At 34.4% G+C, this 22111-nt stretch overlaps 1 protein-coding gene across 37 annotated transcripts in view; it reads right to left on the bottom strand.

The window, feature by feature from the left end:
- The window catches only part of HDAC9 (histone deacetylase 9), a 927498-nt gene that overhangs the window by 326775 nt on the left and 578612 nt on the right, over window positions 1-22111 (bottom strand). For 24 of the 37 annotated variants that reach the window (XM_050783085.1, XM_050783067.1, XM_050783066.1 and 21 more), the window contains one exon: window positions 16821-17084. In XM_050783085.1, coding sequence (XP_050639042.1) covers window positions 16821-17084 — 264 coding nt within the window. Of the gene's footprint in view, window positions 1-14448; window positions 17085-22111 lie in introns of those variants that run through there. The other 13 variants (XM_050783089.1, XM_050783097.1, XM_050783098.1 and 10 more) reach the window with 1 other exon arrangement.

Below are 22111 nucleotides of genomic sequence, written 5' to 3'. Positions count from 1 at the left end.
GACCCACCACCACGCCCAGCTAGTTTTTGTATTTTTATTAGAGACAGGGTTTCACCACCCTGGCCAGGCTGGTCTCAAACTCCTAACCTCAAATGATCCACCCATCTCCACCTCTCAAAAAATGTTTAAGGAGATCTCTATTTCTGAATTAACTGGCACCTCATGATTAATTTGATTTCAAACTTTAGTCTGGTTATACTTTATAACATTTTCAACAAAACATCAGTAGTGAAAAAAAGACCTTTATATAAAAAAAGGACTGCATTTCTGCCATGGCTATATTTTATTTAGAGAATATGGGTGTTTCCCGATATTAAAAACATATTCATTCTTAAAAAGTTACCAACAAAACAAATTTTCTTGGATGGATACAACTTTATTCTAAAATCAATATGTAGAGTGAGTGTGAATGTGTGTAGTTGTGTGTGTACCCTCAGAAAAATCACTCTATACATATAAGGAAAATAAAAATGAAAAATTAACCATACACAAAGAACTATAAATTACAATAATGAATCCCACAATGGATACAATGATTGAAGTTTTAAGTACAATTACACAGAAGAAATGATGATAGAAAGTGTTAGAAGAGAAAAAGCACAATGTTCTCTCTGTCACTGATTGTTTACTTGCCCTTAAACAAAATGCAAAATCTATGCAGATCATAGATTTGTAGTAAGATTTATACTTTGCATGTGGCAACTATATTCTAAGGTCATTATAAATCTCTGTATTGTGAAGGTAAATTATGTTCTGAGAATTGTGTTGGTAAAGAGAATTTAAACTTTTAGGTTTTCATTTCCTTTTCTTAATAATTTAACCTTTTATTCTAAATTTAAAAATGCAATCAGAAGTAAGGGCTTTTCTTGTAAAGTTTATCAAAATGAAATAGATAATAATTTGCTCAAAAAATCCCAATCTATTGAGAAGCAATGGTTCTATTAGCTTTAGAGAAAGGATATTTCCTTTGGAACAGATTGTCATTTATTCAGTATGGGTCCTATGGGTTACTCCAAAGGCCAAGAGATGTCAGAGGGAGGGGCTGTATCTTGGCACCTGGGATAGTAGCTCATATGGAATAAGATGCTCTGTGTGACTGAATCTAACTCTCTTAGTGCAGGATTAAGTCCACGGGCACATCTTCTTGAAGTTCTAAACTGTGCATGTATCTATAATTGGTTAAGAACCTCAAATCTGGGACAACTAACTTTAAATTCTGGATGTTCAAAGAAATTGATCACCTTGGACAAGTAACTTTGACTCATGGAAGTTGCTGTCAATTCTGCTGGAAATTTAGGCAGAAGTTCTTACTGCAAATCAAGTTCCTATGCTGCAGCATATATTTTTAAATCTTTTTCTTCAAATGTTCTTTATTAATTTTAAAGCTTTGAAACTATTAGAAATATAATAATAACAAACATTGTTAAAGAGAATTTTTAAAAACTGAAGATATTGACTATAAAAGAAAAAAGTTTTAAAAGTACTATAACCTTAAAAGAAAGGCTAAAATATTGAGAACAATTCTGTAGGTGCCTAAATGTATTAATCACCATCTTTTTTATGAAAACAAGACAAAATTGGAATATTCTAATTCAAAAACCAAACAAAATATTTTCTTTTTCAACGATGAATTCACTAAAAGATGTAGAGATTTGACAAGATGAAGAATTCACACAAAAATACACATGAACCAAAGAAGGAGGCTTGAATTAGAATGACAGTTTGTCAGCTAAGTTTAGGGCTAACGTGATGCAATGAAATTGTCCTAAGTTTTTACTAACAAAATAGTAGCAAACTAAAACTTTCTGATTATAAAACGATAATCATCTCAATCCTGCATTAAGCCACAGAAAGCAACAGCTCTTCTTCGTGTACTCAATATTTCTTTTTCACTTCCCCAAGGCCAAATGTCATCATTTTTTGTAAAACAAAATCAAAGCCAAATGGTAAAAATGCAAAGATTTGGTTAAACAAACAGTCAGAATTTCAGTGGTTTTTATCTTCAGCATCCCAAGCAACCAAACAAAGCCAAGATATTGTTCATCTCCTTGATAGACAAAGAGCCTCAGAGGTCCAGAGTGACATGCCCGAAGGCTGGCACGTGATTGGGCTAATTAAATTAAATAGCAGGAAACAGCTTTTCCATATGCCACTGCCTGGCCACACACAAACTGTAACAGTAAATCTTTTATACTAGTCAAGGAAAAGTGTAACCATTAAAAAATATACAGTATCAACACACCATCCAAGAATCAGAAGTTACATATCCACATAACCTCCCTAGGCCTGAACTTTAATGCCAAATGTTGAAAACTTCCAAATTCACTTTAGGGGCCATCTAAAAGTCCATGGTAATTAAAGAGGATAAAAAAGAAACACCTCCGCCCATAAAGGTTCACTAACACTAACTTCAGCTAATATTCTGATTGCTTTAAGAACACATTTCTATACCAACTAAAATTAAAATCTGAATAGTTTTGAATCAAAGTTAAAATAAAATCTATTGCTCATTTTCCATCACTTTTAATTTCTTCCTCCTCATTACTCAACTGAAGATGAAGAGATAAATGTTTTAAAAGGCATAAAAGCCTTTGGAATCTTTTGAGAAAACTCTCCTAGTAAGCTCCCCACAATTTTTAGGTCAATGACACAATTTTCTCTAAGTTTGCCACTGCAGTTCTAGGCTTTTGGTCAAGAAAACATCATTTTAAACATATCTATACTTTCATGTTTCTAGAAAAGTTCCCCTGGGTTGGTAGGTCCCATTCATTTTTATCAGTCATGGTTTATATTGGCATTGATTTCTAATGCAAAGAGCAAGAACTATGCAATAGTAATTGTCTTCCTGGATAAAGAAACCAGGAACTAAGCATTGTGGTGGAAAAGTAAACGCAAGAAAACTGCTTAATAGGGATCCCACATTAGAAGACTGCAAGGCACTTTTAAATTAGAGACATAGAAAATGTAGCATCATTGCAGAACATCCATGGCTTATCTCTTTAAATAGAAGCATTAAAATATAATATACAAAATGTAAATAATACTTAATTTTTAAAATAAAAATTACACTTACATTACCTAGTATTCACAGGTTATAAATAGTCCATTTTCTATGCTTCATATTGAAATTAAAAGTTTTCATAAGATATATTATTTCTTACTATATTAAAGAGTTACTGAATTAACAGAACATGATCTAATAAATTTAGTGGGATCAATGTTACTCCAAGAAGAAAAGGAGAGAGAGAGAGAGAAAGAAAGAGACAGAGAGAAGAAAGAGGAAGGGGGAAAGAAAGATGAAAAGAAAAAGGAAGAAAGAAAGAAAGGAGGAAGGAAGGAAGGAAGGAAAAGGGAAGGGAAGGGAATGGAAGGGAAGGGAAGGAAGGGAAGGAAGGGAAGGAAGGGAAGGAAGAGAAAGTCTAACTCTTTAAGCGGAAATTAGAAAAAAAATTTAAACTAGATTGTATCTTTGTTTTCATATGGTTTAACCAATGTAATTGTAGGATGCATAAGTCCAGCAAAAAACTTCGGTAAAAATGTCCATTCAGCTATGTTTGTATATGTATAAGCAATTGCTAATGGTTGTTCCCTCATATCTGCCTTTAAAGTTAATATTTGAATGTAAAGAGTACCAAAATCCAAGAAATTCAAAGCCTGCTTGAAAATGACCAAGCCACACTGGAGAACTGACTTGGTAGGACCCAGTAAGTGACTAGCTTCTAAAGTGAAGACAGGACAAAGAATGAGTTGAAGCAGTTCATTCCTCCCAAAATAGCTGGATTTATCTTTCCAGACCTTTACTAAATCCAATCCTTTCTCTCCATCTTCATTTTTAAACCAGAGTCCTAGACTAAGACTGATTAATCCCTGGGGTCATCCACCCCTGTTAAATGCTCCAGAGAACTCACAAATTAGTGAGCAAGAGAGAAACCGAATGTAAAGGTTATGATAGACTTGCACAAACAGAACTTTAAAATAAGCCTCGAATGTTTCAAGTGAACATTCTTTAAAGAAACACAACAAATTTAAATTGTCTAACATTGAATGGAAATTTACTAGACATTAAACAGAACAAGAAAATATGAACCATATTCAAGAGAAAAATTAAGCAGTAGTAGCAGACTCCAAAATGACAGAAACAGAATTAACAGAAAAGGACTTTAAAGTAAACATAAATACACTCAAGGATTTAAAGAAAAATGTGAATATGTTGCAGAGATAAATGGAAAATATATCTATATTTCTAGATGTGAAAACCTCAAGATCTTAAATTAAAAATTTACTGGATGTGATTAACAGAAGTTCATCTACTAGGAAGAAAAGATGTGTACAGCAATAGAAAATGTACCGAAGAAAACACGAAGAAAAAAATACGGAAACTTAAAGATCTGTAAGACATGGCAGGTGCCTGTAGTCCCAGGTACTCGGGAGGCTGAGGCAGGAGAATGGCGTGACCCCGGGAGGCGGAGCTTGCAGTGAGCCGAGATCGCGCCACTGCATTCCAGTCTGGGAGACAGAGCGAGACTCCATCTCAAAAACAACAACAACAACAACAACAACAACAACAACAAAACAAAAACAAAAAAGAAAAGATCTGTGAGACAGTATTAAGCAGTCTACTCTATATATAACTGGAGTCCCAAAAGAAAGAGAGAGAAAATAATTAGCAGGAGAACTATCAGATGAAATAACACTTGACATTTTCTAAACTTTTAAAAAGTGCAAACCCACAGATATAAGAAGCCCAGTGAACCAAACAAGGATATACATAGAGAAAACTACATTAAGGGACATCATAATCAATTTGCTAAAAACTAGTATGAACCAAAAAATCTTATAAACAAGTAGAGAAAAATAAGCTACCTAATGTTAAGAGTTACTAAATAGCAACAGTAATCAAGATTCTGTGGTATTAGTGTAAAGAGAGAGATCAATGGAATAAAATAATTAGTTCAGAAATCTACTAACACTTATATGTTCAACTGATTTCTAACAAATAGACCAGAATAATTCAAAGGAGTAAGAATAATCTTTTAAAAAAAAGAGGTGCTGAAAAATATAATCCTGTAAGATAATGAACCTCAACCTATCTTCACATCATATCAAATTAATTCAAATTTCTCTTTCATTTAAATGTTTAAACTGGAAGAAGAAAGCAGGAAAACAAATCGTTCTTGAAAGGACCCTAAAGCATTAACCACAGAAGAACAAATTGATAGACTGGGACACATCAAGTGTTAGTGTTAGTGCTTAAATATTCTGCTCTTCAAAATGGAAGGCCAACTACAAAGTAGGTGAAATTATTTGTAACATACATATGTAGAAATAGATTGTATCCAAAATATATAATTTGATAACCCACAATAAAAAGACATGCCTCAATTTAAAAACTGAGCAACGTAATGCAGTCATTTGCTGCATACAGTTAGAAAAACCCAACAATATCAAGTGTAGACAAGAACACAGAGTAATAGAAACTCATACATTGTTGATGAGAATGTCAAACAATAATTAATTACAAATGATTTGGCAGCTTCCTATAAAGTTAAACCTATACTTAATGCACAACTCATTTTCACTTCTAAGTAATTACTCAAACAAAATAAAATAAATTTCTACAGAAACTTATATAAGATATTCATGGTAGTTTCATTCATAATTACTCACACCTGAAAATAACCTACATTTCCATCAATAGGCAAATACATAAACAAATTGTGGCATATCTGTACAGTGGCTAATTATTCAGCAATAAATAGGACCATATCACTGGTACATACATGGATAGATCTCAGAAGCATTTTCTGATTGAAAAAAAATTCAGACTGAAAATATCACAGACTCTTTTTTATATGATTCACCTAAATGCACTTCTAGAAAAATAAAAACTAATGTATAATGTCGGAATAACAGATCATTGGTTGACTGGGGCTGGGAGGAGAGTGAGGATGTGAGCCTGAGTATGAAGAGGGCAGGAGGGAATTCTCTGGAATGACATAAATATTCTCTATTTAGATAGTGATAGTGGCACATACAATTCTCAAAGTTTATTAGACTCTCTGTCTCTCTCTATATATATCAAATGGAGTTTGTATGGATATTATAGTTCAAAAAATAGATTAAAAATCACTAAGATTTGGGAAGTTGTATATAAACAAAAGTAAAAATAACATTTTAAAATTTTAATTTAAACAGCATGCCAAAAACCTCAGGACATTAAAAATTAGAATTTTTTTTAATCCCTGAGAGAGCCCCTTTGTAAGGAAAAAAATATTATCTGCTTCCATATCCAGAAAAAGGTTATAATGAAATACAACTGACCACTGTAAACATATAAAGACACAAAATATATAGATTTTAAGATCTGTATGCAATAAAGAAAATATAAAGGAACCAAGTTGTATATTTTTATGAGTTTGTCAGATAATTCAAATAATTAAGCAAAAGTCAAATAATTTATAATTTGCTGTAGAAAAATAAACATTAAATGTGCTATAATTCCTAAAGTATAAGTTTTTTTAAAAAAGGATTTGATAGCACCATCTTCATGACCAAAATATATCTAAGATGCTAAAAATATAGTGTAAAGTAGACTTATTCTTCACCACATTAAATGAAGGTAATAGAGAGAGGACAAGTGGCTATGCAAAATTATGCAGTCGAATTACTTAAGATCAAGAAATCATTGCAAGATTTCCCATTCTAAGTTCTTTGAGCATTTACCTAACTAGAGATAGTAGGTGGGGGAGAGGGGAAGTTTCCCAGAACATTTGTTAAAAAGCAGAGACAGAAAAATCTTAGCATTCTTTATTTCATGCTGATTCCAAAGAAAGACAGAGTCCATATACAACCCCGCACTGCTAAATTTGACTGGCTTTAAAAATAAAAATATAAAAAAGAAAGAAAGGCACAGTCCAATGCAAATATGACAAGAGAACCCCCTGTGGGCTACTAGGCAATGCCAGTTTTCTGAGTTTTGCTTTCTGATTGATGGCTTTGGTGCTGATAATAGGGTGGGAACTAAAGTTAGAGGAGACCTGTGCACAGACAGCTTATCCAAAGATCCTCTGTGATCAATACATATTCTTAATACATCCTTCGGAACAATGATCATGTTAATCATTCATACCTAGAGTTGTTTTAAAATTGGTGAATCATTAGTTGAAATTTGGTGAAAAAAATCCAGGATTCTTTTTATGGGAGGTAAGAAGAGACAGACGAAAAGGCAGTGGAGTGGAAGAAGAGGAGTAATGTACTCACAGGGTCTCCCAAAGAATATTTCAACCTGAGGACTTCCTGTAAGTCATGAAAGGGCTGCAGCTGAATCAACCCTAGATGGTTCTCAACTCTTGGGGCAGGGAGGAGAGGCTGAGCAGCCTCCTGCAGTGACCTGGGCCGTATACATATTGCCATTTTTTATGTGTGGTAGGACATGAAAAAGTTGGGAAGCGCTGTTCTAGAGTTTTTTTTTTTTTTTTTTTTTTTTTTAACAGAAGAGAAAATTATTCATTATTAAAGACTGAAATTGAGTGTAAAGTCAGCTCCTACCAAGGAGAATAAAGTTACTAAAGTTCCAAGATATATTAATGTTACTATTCATAACAATAGCTAATTTTTACTGTGTACCCATTATGCTAGTACTCATTACACTATTTAAACATGTTCACACATTTAAAGCTCACAACCCCTCAGCAGAAAAATTTAGAATTCCTGACCACATTTAACAAACAAGTAAACAGAGATTTGGCAGAATTCGGTAATTTACTTCACATGGAGTTGCTAGTAGGTGGGGAAGTTGGAGTTGCAACTCCTGCAGCCTAACTATGAAATCAATATTACTGTACAACCACTAGGTGGTTATACTTATGAGGCAGTTCCATGCATAGATCTCAAAGACAATGCAAAATGCCACTGTTTTTGATGCATACATAGGGTTTGATGCATACCTAGTCAAAACAACACATCAATTTCCACATTCAGTAAGTTTTCTTTAAATATGCATAACGAGGAGGCTGATTGACTCTAAGAAAGATTAATATGAATCATTTTGTCTTCTTTCCAAGCCCTCACTTTAAAAAACTATCTATAGAATACATGGAAATAGAAAAATTAATACTATAAAGAGGTCATTCAAATTAATCTAGATATTATATTTTTATCTAAAAGTGTATGCTAGATATTAGAAGTCATAGTCAATTCATATATAAATATAAATTATAAAAATTAATAAGGTGTGAGTACTGTTAAATAATAAATTCATAAAGAAAAAAGTTTCCATCATTTACCATTAGCTGAAAATTAAAACATGGTAGCTATTTTTACTAAAGCCAGTTTAAAAAATATATTACTAAGGAGGACACTGAGGACAAGAAATAGTCCATCAAATAAAAAATGACTCCACATTTCTCATAGAAAACAAAAGTGAAAATAAAATCACAGTATGAATAAAATGGCCTTTAGCCATTTACATCTGAATAAGAACAATGTAAAACAAAAACCATTAAAATAAAGTTCAGCTGAGCATTTCATAGGTTCCCTGAGTGGCTCTAGGAACAATGGTGAACACAATAGAGTACATTTTCCCTGACCTCAAAAAGCAAAAAGATATAATGCCACACAGATAATGATTAAAGAAGGATTACACGGGAAACTACGGAACTGATTTCAAGTTGGAGCATTCAGAAGGGCTGGAGAAATCACAGATGGCATATGGGAGAAGTGAGTGCCTGGTCAGAGTATAAAGGTTGAGTTATGAGGACTATAGCTCTCTGATACCATGTAAGTGAAATAGTAGAAAGAAATTACTGTAGGTTGTACCACAGAAAATGGGAAAATGGTATTGGTATTTTACAGTAAGTTAACTGAATTAGTAAAAATATCACACTGATATAAAAGGAGGTTATTGCAAGGAGAGAAGCATGGATTTGTTTTACTGTTCACTAGTAGCTGGAGAAAGCAAAGCCAAAGGGGAAGTGAAGAAATATGATGATCTGAAATCAGAAACAGGAGGACCAACTGCCTATAGGAGATAAAGGAATGAAGATAATCAAAGATGACTACATGATCATCTATCCCACTGTCTAAATGGTGGTCTCATCATCATCATCAACAACAACAACAACCACAACAACAAAGAAAAGCAGGAAAAACCAGCACATATTATGGATGAATTTACTAACTTTGAGATGAGAATGGAGCAATAAGTGAATTCTCCTTACAACTAATATTGGTAATAAAACACTTGGTAGACTCTGAGTTGTCTTTAAGGTAAAGGAGAAGGATCTTTAAACCTTAAACCATTAAGATGGCTCAGATCTCTGCTAACACTAACATTTTATGCCTCTATATTAATTAAGAGCAACAGAATGATACTGGCAGGAGTAAATATTCATTTGTTCAAGTTTTAGAACCCATCGATTTTCAAATTGATGTGATGAGATCTATCAATTAACAAAATACAAAATGAGGTGAAGATGATCTAAAGCAGAAACATAAATACAAATAAAAATATGTGAGTCACAAATGCAAGCCATATATACTCTTTTTGAATAGTCACATTTAAAAAGTAAAACAAGTAAGATTAATTTTAATGATTTTATATGACTTAATATATATTTTAAATATTATTTCAATATGTAATCAATAGACATCATTCTTAATGAAATAGTAGTACACATTTTGTACTATATCTTTGAAATCTGGTGTGCATTTTCTACATAGGTTGTACCACAATTCTTGCCAGCCGCATTTTAAACGTTCAATAGGTACATGTGGCTACTAGTTTGGACAGAGCAAAACTAGGGTTCTTTCTCCAGAAATTCTGTCAACAGAGGCATGAAGATCAAAGCGAAGACATGAACATTAGTTCCACATAATTTTTTTTAAAGATATGCTCTTGTTTTGTCACTCAGGCTAGAGCACAGTGGCACGATCATAGCTCAGTGCAGCCTCAAACTCCTGGGCTCAACAATCCTTCTGCCCTAACCTCTCAGGTATCTAGGTCTACAGACACGCTTCCACACCTGGCTTCAACATAAAATCCAACTGTAATTAGTAAAAGTGAGTGACCAGGGTAGGATCTTAATTGCAAAAACTGCAATTACTTTTGCATCAACTAGTAGAAATAAGGAAAATGAAGATAATGTATGAGAAAATAAAGTCCAATAATCATGAAATTCATATCTCTTTAAAAAAACTTAAATGCATGGAAAAATATTATTTGAAAAACAATGTGTATGATACAAAATGGATCAAAGACCTAATATTAAGGGCTACATTTATATTAATGAAACTCTAAGAAGGCAACATAAGTGTAAATCTTTATAACCTTGGATTAGGTTAGTTTTTAAAATATGATACCAAGAGCACAAGTAGCAAAAGGAAAAATAGATAAACTGGACTTCAGCAAAATTCAAAACTTTTGTTCATAAAAGAACACTTAAAAAAATGAAAAGAAAACTGACAGAATAGGAGAAAATATTTGCAACTTATATACCTGATAAAGGTCTACTACCGAAAATATATCTAAAAGCACTTACAACTCAACAACAAAAAGACAAGCAAGTCAACTAGAAAATGGGCAAAGGACTTGAATAGATGCTGCTCCTAAGAAGTTATAGAAATGGCCAATAGGCAAATAAAAAGATGCTCAACATCATTAGTCATTAATGAAACAGAAATCAAAGCAACAATGATAGCACTGCATACCCACTAGGATGGCTACCATCAATAAAGCAGGGAAAATAACAAACGGAGAAGATCGGGAGGAACTGGAACCCTCATACATTGTAGCAGGAAATTAAAATAGTTCAGCTATGTGGAAAACAGTTTGACAGTTCCTCAAAAAGTTAAACAGTTACCATATGACCCAGAAATTTCACTCCTAGATATATACCCAGAAGAAATGAAAATACATCTTCTCACAAAAGCCTTGTACATGAATGATGACAGCAGCATTACTCATAATAGACAAAAAAAGTGAAAACTGTGTGTTCAACTGATGAATGAATAAGCAAAATGTTGTATAGCTATACAAGGGAATATTACTCAGCCATAAGAAGGAATGAAGTACTGATCCCATGGATGAACCCTGAAAATCTTCTGCATAAGGAAAGAAGCCAGGCACAACAGGCCACATAATGCATGATTTTATTTATATGAAATATCCACAGTAGGCAAATCCACAGAGATATAAAGCAGCTTAGTGGTTGTCAGGGGCAAGAAGGAGCGTGGGGTGGGAGCGACTGCTTAGTTGGTACAAGATTTTTTTTTGAGTTGGGGTTAATGGAAGTGTTTTGGAATTAGATACTAGTGACGGCTGCACAGCACCATGAATATTCAAAAACTTATTGAAGTAATTCCAGTAAATATAGTGAGAATCGCCTATACTTTAGTTAAAATGCAGAAGAAGCCTAGAACAATATACAAAAATAGGAGACAGGATATTTTGAAAACTATGAATCAGAGAACTCGAGGATCTTAGGTAAAAGCTATTAAAAATCAGGCCAGATTTCAGAAGGTGGTTAGGGCACCTGGCCATCTCTAAAACATTATTTCTGAATCAGATTCTTCAAAGGGCTTGAAAAAGGTAGATGACTGGGCTCCTAGTCAGAACAACAGAATCAGAACCTCTACGGGTGTGGTCAGAACCTGTTTCCCTCAAGAGGATTGTCATGCATCTTTCCACTAGAATACCACTTAGGAGGTCTAGAACGTGACAACTGTCTCTATTTTTCCCTTCCACAACGTTTTATACAGACTACTGAAGTCAAAATTATTATCAGGTGCGTCCTTGGTAGGTTTAAAAAGTCTGTAAAAGGCAGCGTCCTGATGGTTTAGAAATTGGACTTTCTTTGCACTGGCTGGGGAATGAAGGTAAGAAGTAAAGGAGAGCTCTGAATCTGCTGAAATCCTTTCTCCTTTCCCCTAAAAGTTAACCAAGTGTGGCCTCTCTGTTTCACTCCCTCCTAGGACTGGCTATGGTCAGAAAAAAGAAGTCTACACATTTTCACGATTAAAAATGGTTGAACAAAATGTGTGCAGGATTAGAACCCTCATCTAACCCTAACCCTCACTAGAATTAAAAAAAAAAAAAAAAAAAAAAAAAAAGCTCTAATCACTAAGCTCATATAGAAGCTATTAAAAAAACATTATTGAATCGGTTGGGTGTGGTGGCTCAAGCCTGTAATCCCAGGACTTTGGGAGGCTGAGGCGGGCGGATCACGAGGTCAGGAGATCCAGACCATCCTGGCTAACAGGGTGAAACCCCGTCTCTACTAAAAATGCACACACAAAATTAGCTGGGCGCGGTGGTGGGCGCCTGTAGTCCCAGCTACTAGGGAGGCTGAGGCAGGAGAATGGCGTTAACCCGGGAGGCGGAGCTTGCAGTGAGCTGCGATCGCGCCACTGCACTCCAGCCTGGGCGACTAAGCAAGACTCCATCTCAACAAAACTAAAAAAATTAAAAAAAAAAAAAAAGATTATTGATTCAAGACAGTTTGGTAAATGCTAATGAGGAGAGATAGAGAAACAATTGAATAAATTGGACAGAAGTAAGCATATCGGGCAGATATAAAGAATCGTTGCACCAACACAGCACAATGGTAAGGTTGAGAACAGGGACTCTGGTGCCAAAGTACGTGGGTTCAAATTAAAGCTAGACCTCCTAAATCAGTGACCTTGACTTTAATTTATCTGTGTTGTGGTGCTCTCATCTTACAGTGGGATGATAATAATACTTCCTTCATCAGGTTATTATGAGGACCAAATGAGCTAATAGATATGAAGTGCTTGCACACTGTGTGTGTATAATAGATAAAAGTAAACATCTTTTTGTCAATCAAAATGATCCCCAAAAGTTGCATTGCCTAAACACAGTTTACAGCCTCAAAGATGTTATTATAAAATGACATGTAACAACAAGAATATAAACATTTTTAAGCCTACATAGACATGTTGGCATGACTGAAAAGTCACATTCCCAATATCCTTTGTATTTGCCCAAATTCTTTGATTGCCTTCTATATTTTCCTCTTGAAATGGAGATGAAGGAGTGATCAATAATAAAGGGAATAATAGTCTGAAACTCATTCTTTTGTATCTCCAAGTTCCTGATATAATCAGTTACAATTGGAGACCTCAAATTATTTATCATTGTAAACCTTCAATCGTACACCCACAATTTATACATATTACAGCGATTCAAAATTGTACGCTTCAATTATTGAAAAAAACATGAAGAAATGCCAAATTAAAAACAATATATCTATTAAGTACTAGGTTTCAACAAAAGGTTTAGTGTCTGAATTCCTTTTCAACATCCTTTGAAAAAAAGGAGCATACAACAATATATAGCAATTTCTAAAAGACTCTCTTTCTCAGATCTATGAAAAGTAGCAGTCCACACTTCATCGACCACCTTCAGCAATGAGAAGGTGAACTTTACTGCCAGAAGAAAAAAAATCTAATGATTATTTATTTCAAGACTTGGCAATAACTATTTTTTCTAAAGAAAAGGTTTCTAATGCTAGATTGATGCTTTGTATTAAAACAGTCACCCTATATAACACTTCAGAAATCAGATATACACTATAAAACCATTTTTAATTGATTTCTCTAACTCATATTTTAGGATCTCTGGTACCAAGTTAGTCCTGTAATTTTATAGTTCAAAGGCAAATTTCAGGAAATTATAATTAGCAATAATGGTATTTCCAGAATTCTGACTGTATTCTCAAATTTATGGCACTATAAAATGATAATCCATCTGTAACAGTCAATAGTTATAGCTCCAGATTTCTCGATACTCTAATGCAATACTGATGTGACTTAGAGTATGGCAGAGTTGCCTTTACTTCAATCAGGCTCCTGTTCCTCACGCTGGTATTATAATAATTGTTACCATAGAAGGGGAGATCATTTAATTATTATTTTCTCTTTAAATTTATGTGCTGTCACTTTCTACTTGTATTTCAAGATCTCACTGTAATAGACATAATTATTACAACACTTGGAATATTATTCATTTTAATATTTACTGAGTGCTTGTTATATTCAAGGGATTGTGTTAAGCTTTTTAAAAATAATTTTTAAGGTGAGCAAAGTTAGGAACTGACAACTATTTAGATAAAGTTTTATATTTAGAAGTTGACATTTTAATTTAAATACCAAACATGATAACATATCATGAAAAAGGTTACACTGGCAAAAGGAAAATGAAGCAAATTTTACATGTGTTAGCTATTTGATAATTTTGGATGTAAATAGTTGAAAGTCATTATTGCTGAATTTATTGTTTTTAATGGTATTAGATGTAACTGCTCAAAATGTCTTTATTTTCTTGTTTCAACAAAGACTGGCAATATATTTTGATATATGAGATCTAGTGTGCAAGCTTCAACTTCGATTAAATACGGCAAGTTTACACAAAGCCAAGTGTATGAAAGGGGATCTTTTAAAAAAAACTTTATTTGAGAAAGGAAGAGACTTATAACAGAAGGCAAGAAGGGAAACATACAAACAATATATTTACAACACAAAACAAGAGATCACCTTCGAGGGTGTAAATTATAATAAATACAGTAGATTTTAAAAGAGACATTTATCAATTAATTCTAAGATTATTTAAGTCCAGCTTTCCTTTTCACTGGTTCCAGGTAGTTTCTTGATTAAATTCAAAGACTATCAAATTCAAACAATTAACGTCCACCAACTGTACTGATGAAACTCTCTCAAATGACATTATAAAAAATAGTTTTTTTTTGTTTGTGATTACATATCTTTGAAGTAATATTATACAAAAGTCTGCTCAGCCACATGTTCCTCCCCAAATAAAATGTATTTTAAAAGATGCACTATCCCTTTTTTATGAGATTGAAAAAAGACTTTGAAGAAAATGAATATTTATGAGATGGAAAAAATATACAATTTTATCTTAGGCATGCCATATTTTTAATGCAAAACAACTGACAAAAAGTCATTTTAATATGAAGGAATATACTAACCAAAATATGTTGGTGATAGGGAGTGTTCCTATTATAGCTATTTGTCAAATTATCAGAAGGACTTTCATTATATGGAAAAGTTTTAAACTTTCTAACTTCTAGTTATGTTAATTTAATTTGAATGGAGACTTTTTTAAAAAGGATAATGTATCTTTAGCAGTAACATTTTTAAAGAAATATTTTTAAATGTCACAGCAAAATGTAAACAACACGTGCCAATAACATACAGTTGAACAATGTCTACATTTGGCAAAACTGCTATATCTCCTTTGAAATAGGATACTACACCTTGAAATACCTCAGATTTAGAAATATAAATATTTTAATAGAAAAAACCTCACAAAGATTCTAGGTCAATTTGGATTATCCATATTAAAGGGGTCTTAATACAACGAACCTTTAACTAGCTTAACAAAAGTAAACCTATAAAACAAGGTAAACATATCAAAAGGGAATATGAAGGAAATGTTCCAGTGAAAAGCTTCCGTAACAATTTCCCTACTTGTGGTGTTATTTTCTTAGACAATAAATCAATTCATAGAGTGCCCTTTAAAAACAGAAAGAGTAAAACACTATCCTCAGATTTTTTTTCCTACATTCCTCAGTACATGAATCACTTGGACTTCCTGTTTCCACAAGGCATTTCCTGTTCAGCCTCACAGAATCACTTTTCTGTAGGAGAACAGCAGGAACCTGACAAAGAACTGACTTGAATAAACAGTGTCTTCTGTTGCCTTCAAAGTTGTTTGTATTTTATAGCATCAAAGGACATAGTCCTCCTGAAGGTGCATTATGTACAAGTAAATTCTTTTGTTAAACCTATCTTTTCCAATTGTTATTTGTCAGAATGCTATGGTATATGGCCATGACATTATGGAATTATACTTAAGAGATTCTAGTGACAATATAAAATATGATACACCTTCTTCTTTTCAAACTGATTTTGACTTGATATCAGATAATATTCATCCTGTTACTGTGTTTTTTGCAATTGTAGATACAATATTGTATCTGATTGGACCATTATGCTGCACATTACTTCTCACCAACATTCGCATCTGCTTCATTTGCTCTTTTTTGATAGACAGTGTCATCAAATTACACAAAATAAAAGTAAAATGAGCAGTGCTATGTGAGACATAATCTAATATTGAAAGTAGTGCTGCAATTTGCATCTATATATTTAAAACCACCTGTATTCCTAATATGTTCAATTGCAACCTACACAATAACCTAGGACTACTGGCATGGTGACCAGAACATTTCTACTTAACTAAAAAAAGAGAGAGGAAGGAAGGGGCAGACTACCTTTAACAGTGTTCAAGACTATAGTATGATACATTATCTACAGTGATGTGAAAATTGAATTCTACATGTTGCAAAAAAATCAAAAACTAATTGAATGCTTCATTGATCAGACTGGGAGACTATCCAGCAGTCACTGATCTCAACACATAAACTAAAAATAACAGTGAATTTGTTTTCCTTAGAAGTAATTGGTGTAGCAGGCTTTGGGATAAATTTAAAGCCTATCAATTGCTCAGATATTATATATCATAATTTTAGTGTAACAGATATTTCCTTACCAGTGGATTTTCAATGAAACCTTGATATCTATATAGAGATCAGTATATAGAGAGACCTCTGTATAGATATATACATATATCTGCATTAGTTAGAATCCTTAAACACTGAACTCAAATCATCAAGAAATATAAACTGATAGGAAATCATATCCATTTACCAAAACTGCAATGCATTTCATGTTCAGATAATGACTTTAATTACAAATCCTGGAGCTAAATCTTTGCCTATTACCTGTTGCATAAAAGCAGCCTGCTCCCCAGATTCCATTTCCTGGATCTGAGCATCTTCATCACTGTCCACTGGTTCCTCCTTGACCTTCACAGCCCCAACTTGTCCCAGTGTGTCATCCACACAAGCACTGCTGTCGCTCCTAGTGCTGTTGCCACTAGAGGGCGCTCTGTCTTCCTGCATCGCCTGGTCCCCCTGAAGCTCTTCCTCTGCCTCCTCAAGGTGACTGCCTGGTTGCTTCAGTTGTTCAATAGATTTCGAAAGCAGCTAGAAGAGAGTGTTCAGGGGTTCAAAATTCAGTAGTTCTTGATGGTAACAGAGAAGCAAATTACACTTTGATTTCTAATAACTTATACACTGTGATTTCTAATCATTGAACACATATTTCAGAATGAACTTGTAGGCAACAAGTTTCCTCAGTAATACGAAATCTGAAGTAGTCCCATTATTCCATATTGTGTGGGTCTAGTAGGCAGGGAATGAGGTCTTTAAGTGTTGGGTTGTTTTTTCTTTTTAATGGATCACTCTTTAATGCAGTTAGAACATGGTGTACAAAAAGGTAAATAAATTATCCATGGAAACTCTGAAACTTTCAAAAGGACAAGTTTTGAAAGTTGAACCTGGGAATAATACTTTTCTCAAAAGATAAAGGGGGTGATAAAAAATGTTGTCAATATCATTTTTCAACGAATGTTAAACGCTGTAAAAGCCAGAACACAAATGCTAATAGTCTTTGTCTAATTTTCTCGTACCTATACAGAGAAACTATAGTCAAATGAAAAAGTGCCTTCTTATATATATTTGGAAGACACAGAAATATTCATTTTGATATTCTGAACTTTAGAAAGGTGTAAGATTTAAAAAAAATAATAAAATGCTTTACGAACAGACTCAAATGGAAATTAAGTATTAGAAAAGAATCAGGAAATTATTTTTTAATTTGAAAATCATTATTTAGACATTTTATTTTATAAATCAGATTGAACTTAGTTTTCAGAAGTCAATGAATTAACTGCTTAATGATTTTAAAAGATAATTGACAATATGCCTAACTTAAACAATAGCAAAATACCATAACATGAAAGCTCAATAAATGAGGAAAAAGTCTCAAGATTATTTCATCTCACAATGGCCATTTGTTTTATTTCACAATGGCCCTGTGGACTAAATCATCTGTAGACCTTGAACTGTGTTTTCAAGAGTTGTTAGTTTTCTGCTAAGTCAGTGCCTATGTAAGCAACATGGCAATTATTGTAACTAGCAGCACACTTATAATACTACCACCATAAACATGAATGCAGATTTTTCTTTGTCAAATTCATGCTTACCTCCTACTCACACATAATTAAAAAATACATGTTTTAAAATGTGAATACTTAAGTACTCAGACTTAGATGGACACCTCATCCTCTTTAGGCTTATAGACTTTCCTGCAGTCCAGACAACCTCAAATGGCCCTGATAACACTAACAAAGCCCTTTAGTTTCACTGCATGTAGATTTATTAGGAATTTTCATTCATTTGTTCAACAAATATTTACTGAGTGCCACTATGTTCAAGACACCATGCTAAGCACTAGAAAAATAGCCACTGCTCTGCCCTCATGGAGCTTATAGTGAATGTCTTAGAAAGGCTTCAAATACTTATTCCTATTTTCAAGTATGATAAAATGCTTTGAAGAAAGAAACACAAGGTGTTATAAGAGCACATACCGCTTGGCATAGCAGTGGAAATGGGGATTGTCAAGAGAGTTAAGCTGAGGAAGTGTTATGTTTAGGTTTAGACACGAAGGATGAAGGATGGAAAGGAGTTAGTTACATGTATGAGGGGTGGGAAGCAGGGGTGGAAATAAGGGTGGGGAGCATTTCTGGTAGAAGGCAGAGTTTGTGGGGACCTTGGATTGGAAAAGGAGACCAGCGCATCTAAGCCACCAAAAGTCTAGTGGAGTTTGAGAACAGATCGGAGGAAAATGCTGAAAGATAATGTTAAAGTAGATGATACAAGTTATAATACATTTGGGTGAAGAGTAAGAATCTAGAGAAATAAAATATAACTTAGGAAAAACACATATAAGGCCTAAATATCACCAAAGTAAGTCAGACATGATCAAGCTAAGAAAACATATACCAATCAAAACGCATATCACAATGAAGAAATTTGAATATGAATTTCCTTTGTGCCTATCATCTAACATCCATTGTTACTGGCCAGTCAGGAGAAGGAGGACACATTCATTTAATCATGGTTTAGATGACTTTAAGTATATTTTAGGAAACTATTGGCAGGACTTTTGTCCCAATTCTGAATACTAATCGGCTCTTCTTTAATATATAATACTTTGGATACTACTGAGATTCTGGATAAAAGAGATAATATAATAGTCCTAAATTTTGACTACAAAGTTGTAGGATCCCATTTAATCGGCTGTTAAAGAAAGAATACGCAACAGCATAGAAACAAACAAGATATTAAAGAAAAATTCCTAGTTTTGGCTGGAATAAGGACACTGAGTAACAAACATCCACTAATTATTCAGAGAGAGAGGGGGAGAGAGACTATCAGTCAGTGTTGCAACCCTTACTCATACCTCAGACTACAAATAAGAGCAGGTGAGGGGAGCTTGTGGGAAGAAGGGATTTATCTGAGAAAAGATATTAGCCAGGTGAAGGAGGCTGCAGGAGCCCATCAGAGAAACCAACTGTAAGAAGACTGGACAAATGCTCACTGAGCTGTAGAAACTCTCCCTCTCACTAATACAGCATAGCTGAAAAGTTATTTGGAACCTGCTCAGTAGAGCTAGTAGACCAATGACACTAAGGAGTCAAGTAGATACCCGGAGAGGTGTTCAAAAGATCCTGCCAATAAGGGCCTCTTGAGGATACCAGAAGAACTTTATGGGATGTGTGGCTGTGGAATAGGAACTGAGTGTGCTGGATGAAAGGTTAGCCAGAGAACCAGTATCCAGGAAATACCATGTCAGAAGTCCCTGCTTTCTGGGGGGTGGGGGGGGACCATGACTTTGAACCCTAGCTAGTTTCTGGATGTCTGACATTACAGGGAAATATTCAATAACTAAGAGGAAGCCAAAAATATCACCCACCAAGTAAAAAGACTCTTCTGTTACAATTCTTCTCCTTCCTAATCCCTGGCCACAACATGGCCTCTCAGTGTCTCAACCTCTCAACCTCCAATGGTCCAGTCCTCCACTCTACCTCATTCCCCAACATTATGACCTTACCTGAGACCTAATCTTTATCAGTAACCCTGCATTCCTCTAAATCTCAATATCAAACATCATTCCTTTCTTCTGGCTCTTTCTTAGAATATTCTGACACCAACCATCCCTCATTCCAGTGGGTTTTCCAAGCCACACTCTCACTACATATTGTCCCCTTCATTTGCTCACTTCCCTCCTTTCTGGACAAGGTTCCATACTTCATTGAAAACCATTCCTTTATATTACCATCAGTGCTCCTGCCCCTTTCAATATGGGTTTTCACTGGACAAATAAGACTTCTAACCTTAGTCAATACTAAATCTCTGCCAAACCCAAGCAGCTGAATGAGCTAGGAAACAAATAAACAAATTACGATCACGTTGAGTGTTCTCCAAATTCATGACTACACCCTCCAATGGAGTCTCAGTGCTGCCTGGCAAGCCTATTCCACTTTTCCAGTTAATTTACTCTCACTGTCTTATACTACCTCCTCTCCCTTCAAATCTCTAACATTTCCCCCTTTTCCTCACTCCCTGCTGATACCTTTGCTTCTCATTTCATTGAGAAAATGGAAGCATCAGAAGAGAAACTCAGCCTGCTGCTACTAGCACATTTATTAAGCAATCCCATCCACCCCTCCTGCTGTTGCAATGAATGAAATGTCTGCTCTTCTATCTCAGTCAACCCTTGGCTTACACCCTGGATCCCTTCCACTCCTGCAATTATCTACTGTGTCCTCCATCACACATATCCCCTCTCTGCCGGAATGCTCTCACTAGTACTCTTTCAGCAGTACCATCCATCTTAAATAAAACTTTCCTTGACCTCCTCCCCAATCCACACCATTACATACCTCCCTTCACAATAAAATGCCATGAGTTATCGCTCTTCACTGTCTTCATTTCTCTTTTCCCATCCTCTTTAGAATCCAGCCAACTAGGCTTTCCTCCACATTATTTAACCAAAATCTCTTGTTAAGGTCAATAATGACTGCAATGATGCCAAACCCAATGGCCATTTAAATATGATATTAATAGGTGGCAGCAAAAGTGAAGCATTTTAGAAAGGGAAATAAGACAAAAATCATAGCATTTTTGAAAATAAGAGACTGTTATTACCATTGCAGCCAAAGACCAGACAAACTGAGTGTTAATTTACTAGAATACAATTTCCCATAGTTAGCAAGTTAAAGAAAATCTCTAATATTAACAAATCCCTGAGTTTTCACGGAACATAGCATATGTACATTTTAACAGAAGACCTTCTGAAATCTGACCTGTGAAGTCACTGAAGTATCCAGAAATCACATTGTTCAGTCTATTAATCAAATCTGGTCAGTATTTACAACCTCACTGACACAGATATGCATATGACAGTTTATATAACAATTTTCGGCACGCAATACAGAAACAATTTTTTTTTTTTTTTTTTTTTTTTGAGACGGAGTCTCGCTGTGTCGCCCAGGGTGGAGTGCAGTGGCCGGATCTCGGCTCACTGCAAGCTCCGCCTCTGTTTGTTCCGGTCAGTTTCTTTGGCTTCATCTACACTTCTGATGTACCAAAGGAAACATGGGGAAGAAAAAAGCCAGAATGAATAACGTTGTGATCACTTGGCAAGAAGACCAAACAGTGAAATGATATTTTTCCAAGAGCAGAATTCCTTCATGGTTCGTAAAAGAAATGTTTCTTGACATAAAACAGTAACTTCTGAGTAGAAAACATGTAGATATGAAATGCTGCACTTGAAAATCTTCTAATAACATTCTTAAAAACCCTGATTTTTTAAAGAAGGAATCTTATGCCCAAAAAAGACAAGTCATCTCTAAGATTGTAAAATAAGAATTTGTGATTTAAAAAGAGAAGAGTAGAAACCTAGAACTTTTTACACCATTCTACTCCACATTTTGCTCTGAAATAGCTATATATTCTGATGACAACTGGATTAATAGAAGCAATTCCAATCTCTCCCCTGAGCTCCAAACTTGCATAGTTAGCTGCTTACTTAACTTCTTTTCTTAGATCTAGAATATCTAATAGACATCATAAACATTAAATACCTCAAAGATAACCTTTATTCC

This window comes from Macaca thibetana, chromosome 3 (genome assembly GCF_024542745.1).
Source record: "Macaca thibetana thibetana isolate TM-01 chromosome 3, ASM2454274v1, whole genome shotgun sequence".
NCBI lineage: Eukaryota > Metazoa > Chordata > Mammalia > Primates > Cercopithecidae > Macaca > Macaca thibetana.
The sequence above is the reverse complement of the archived record's forward strand: the minus strand, read 5'-3'. Positions and strand labels throughout refer to the sequence as shown.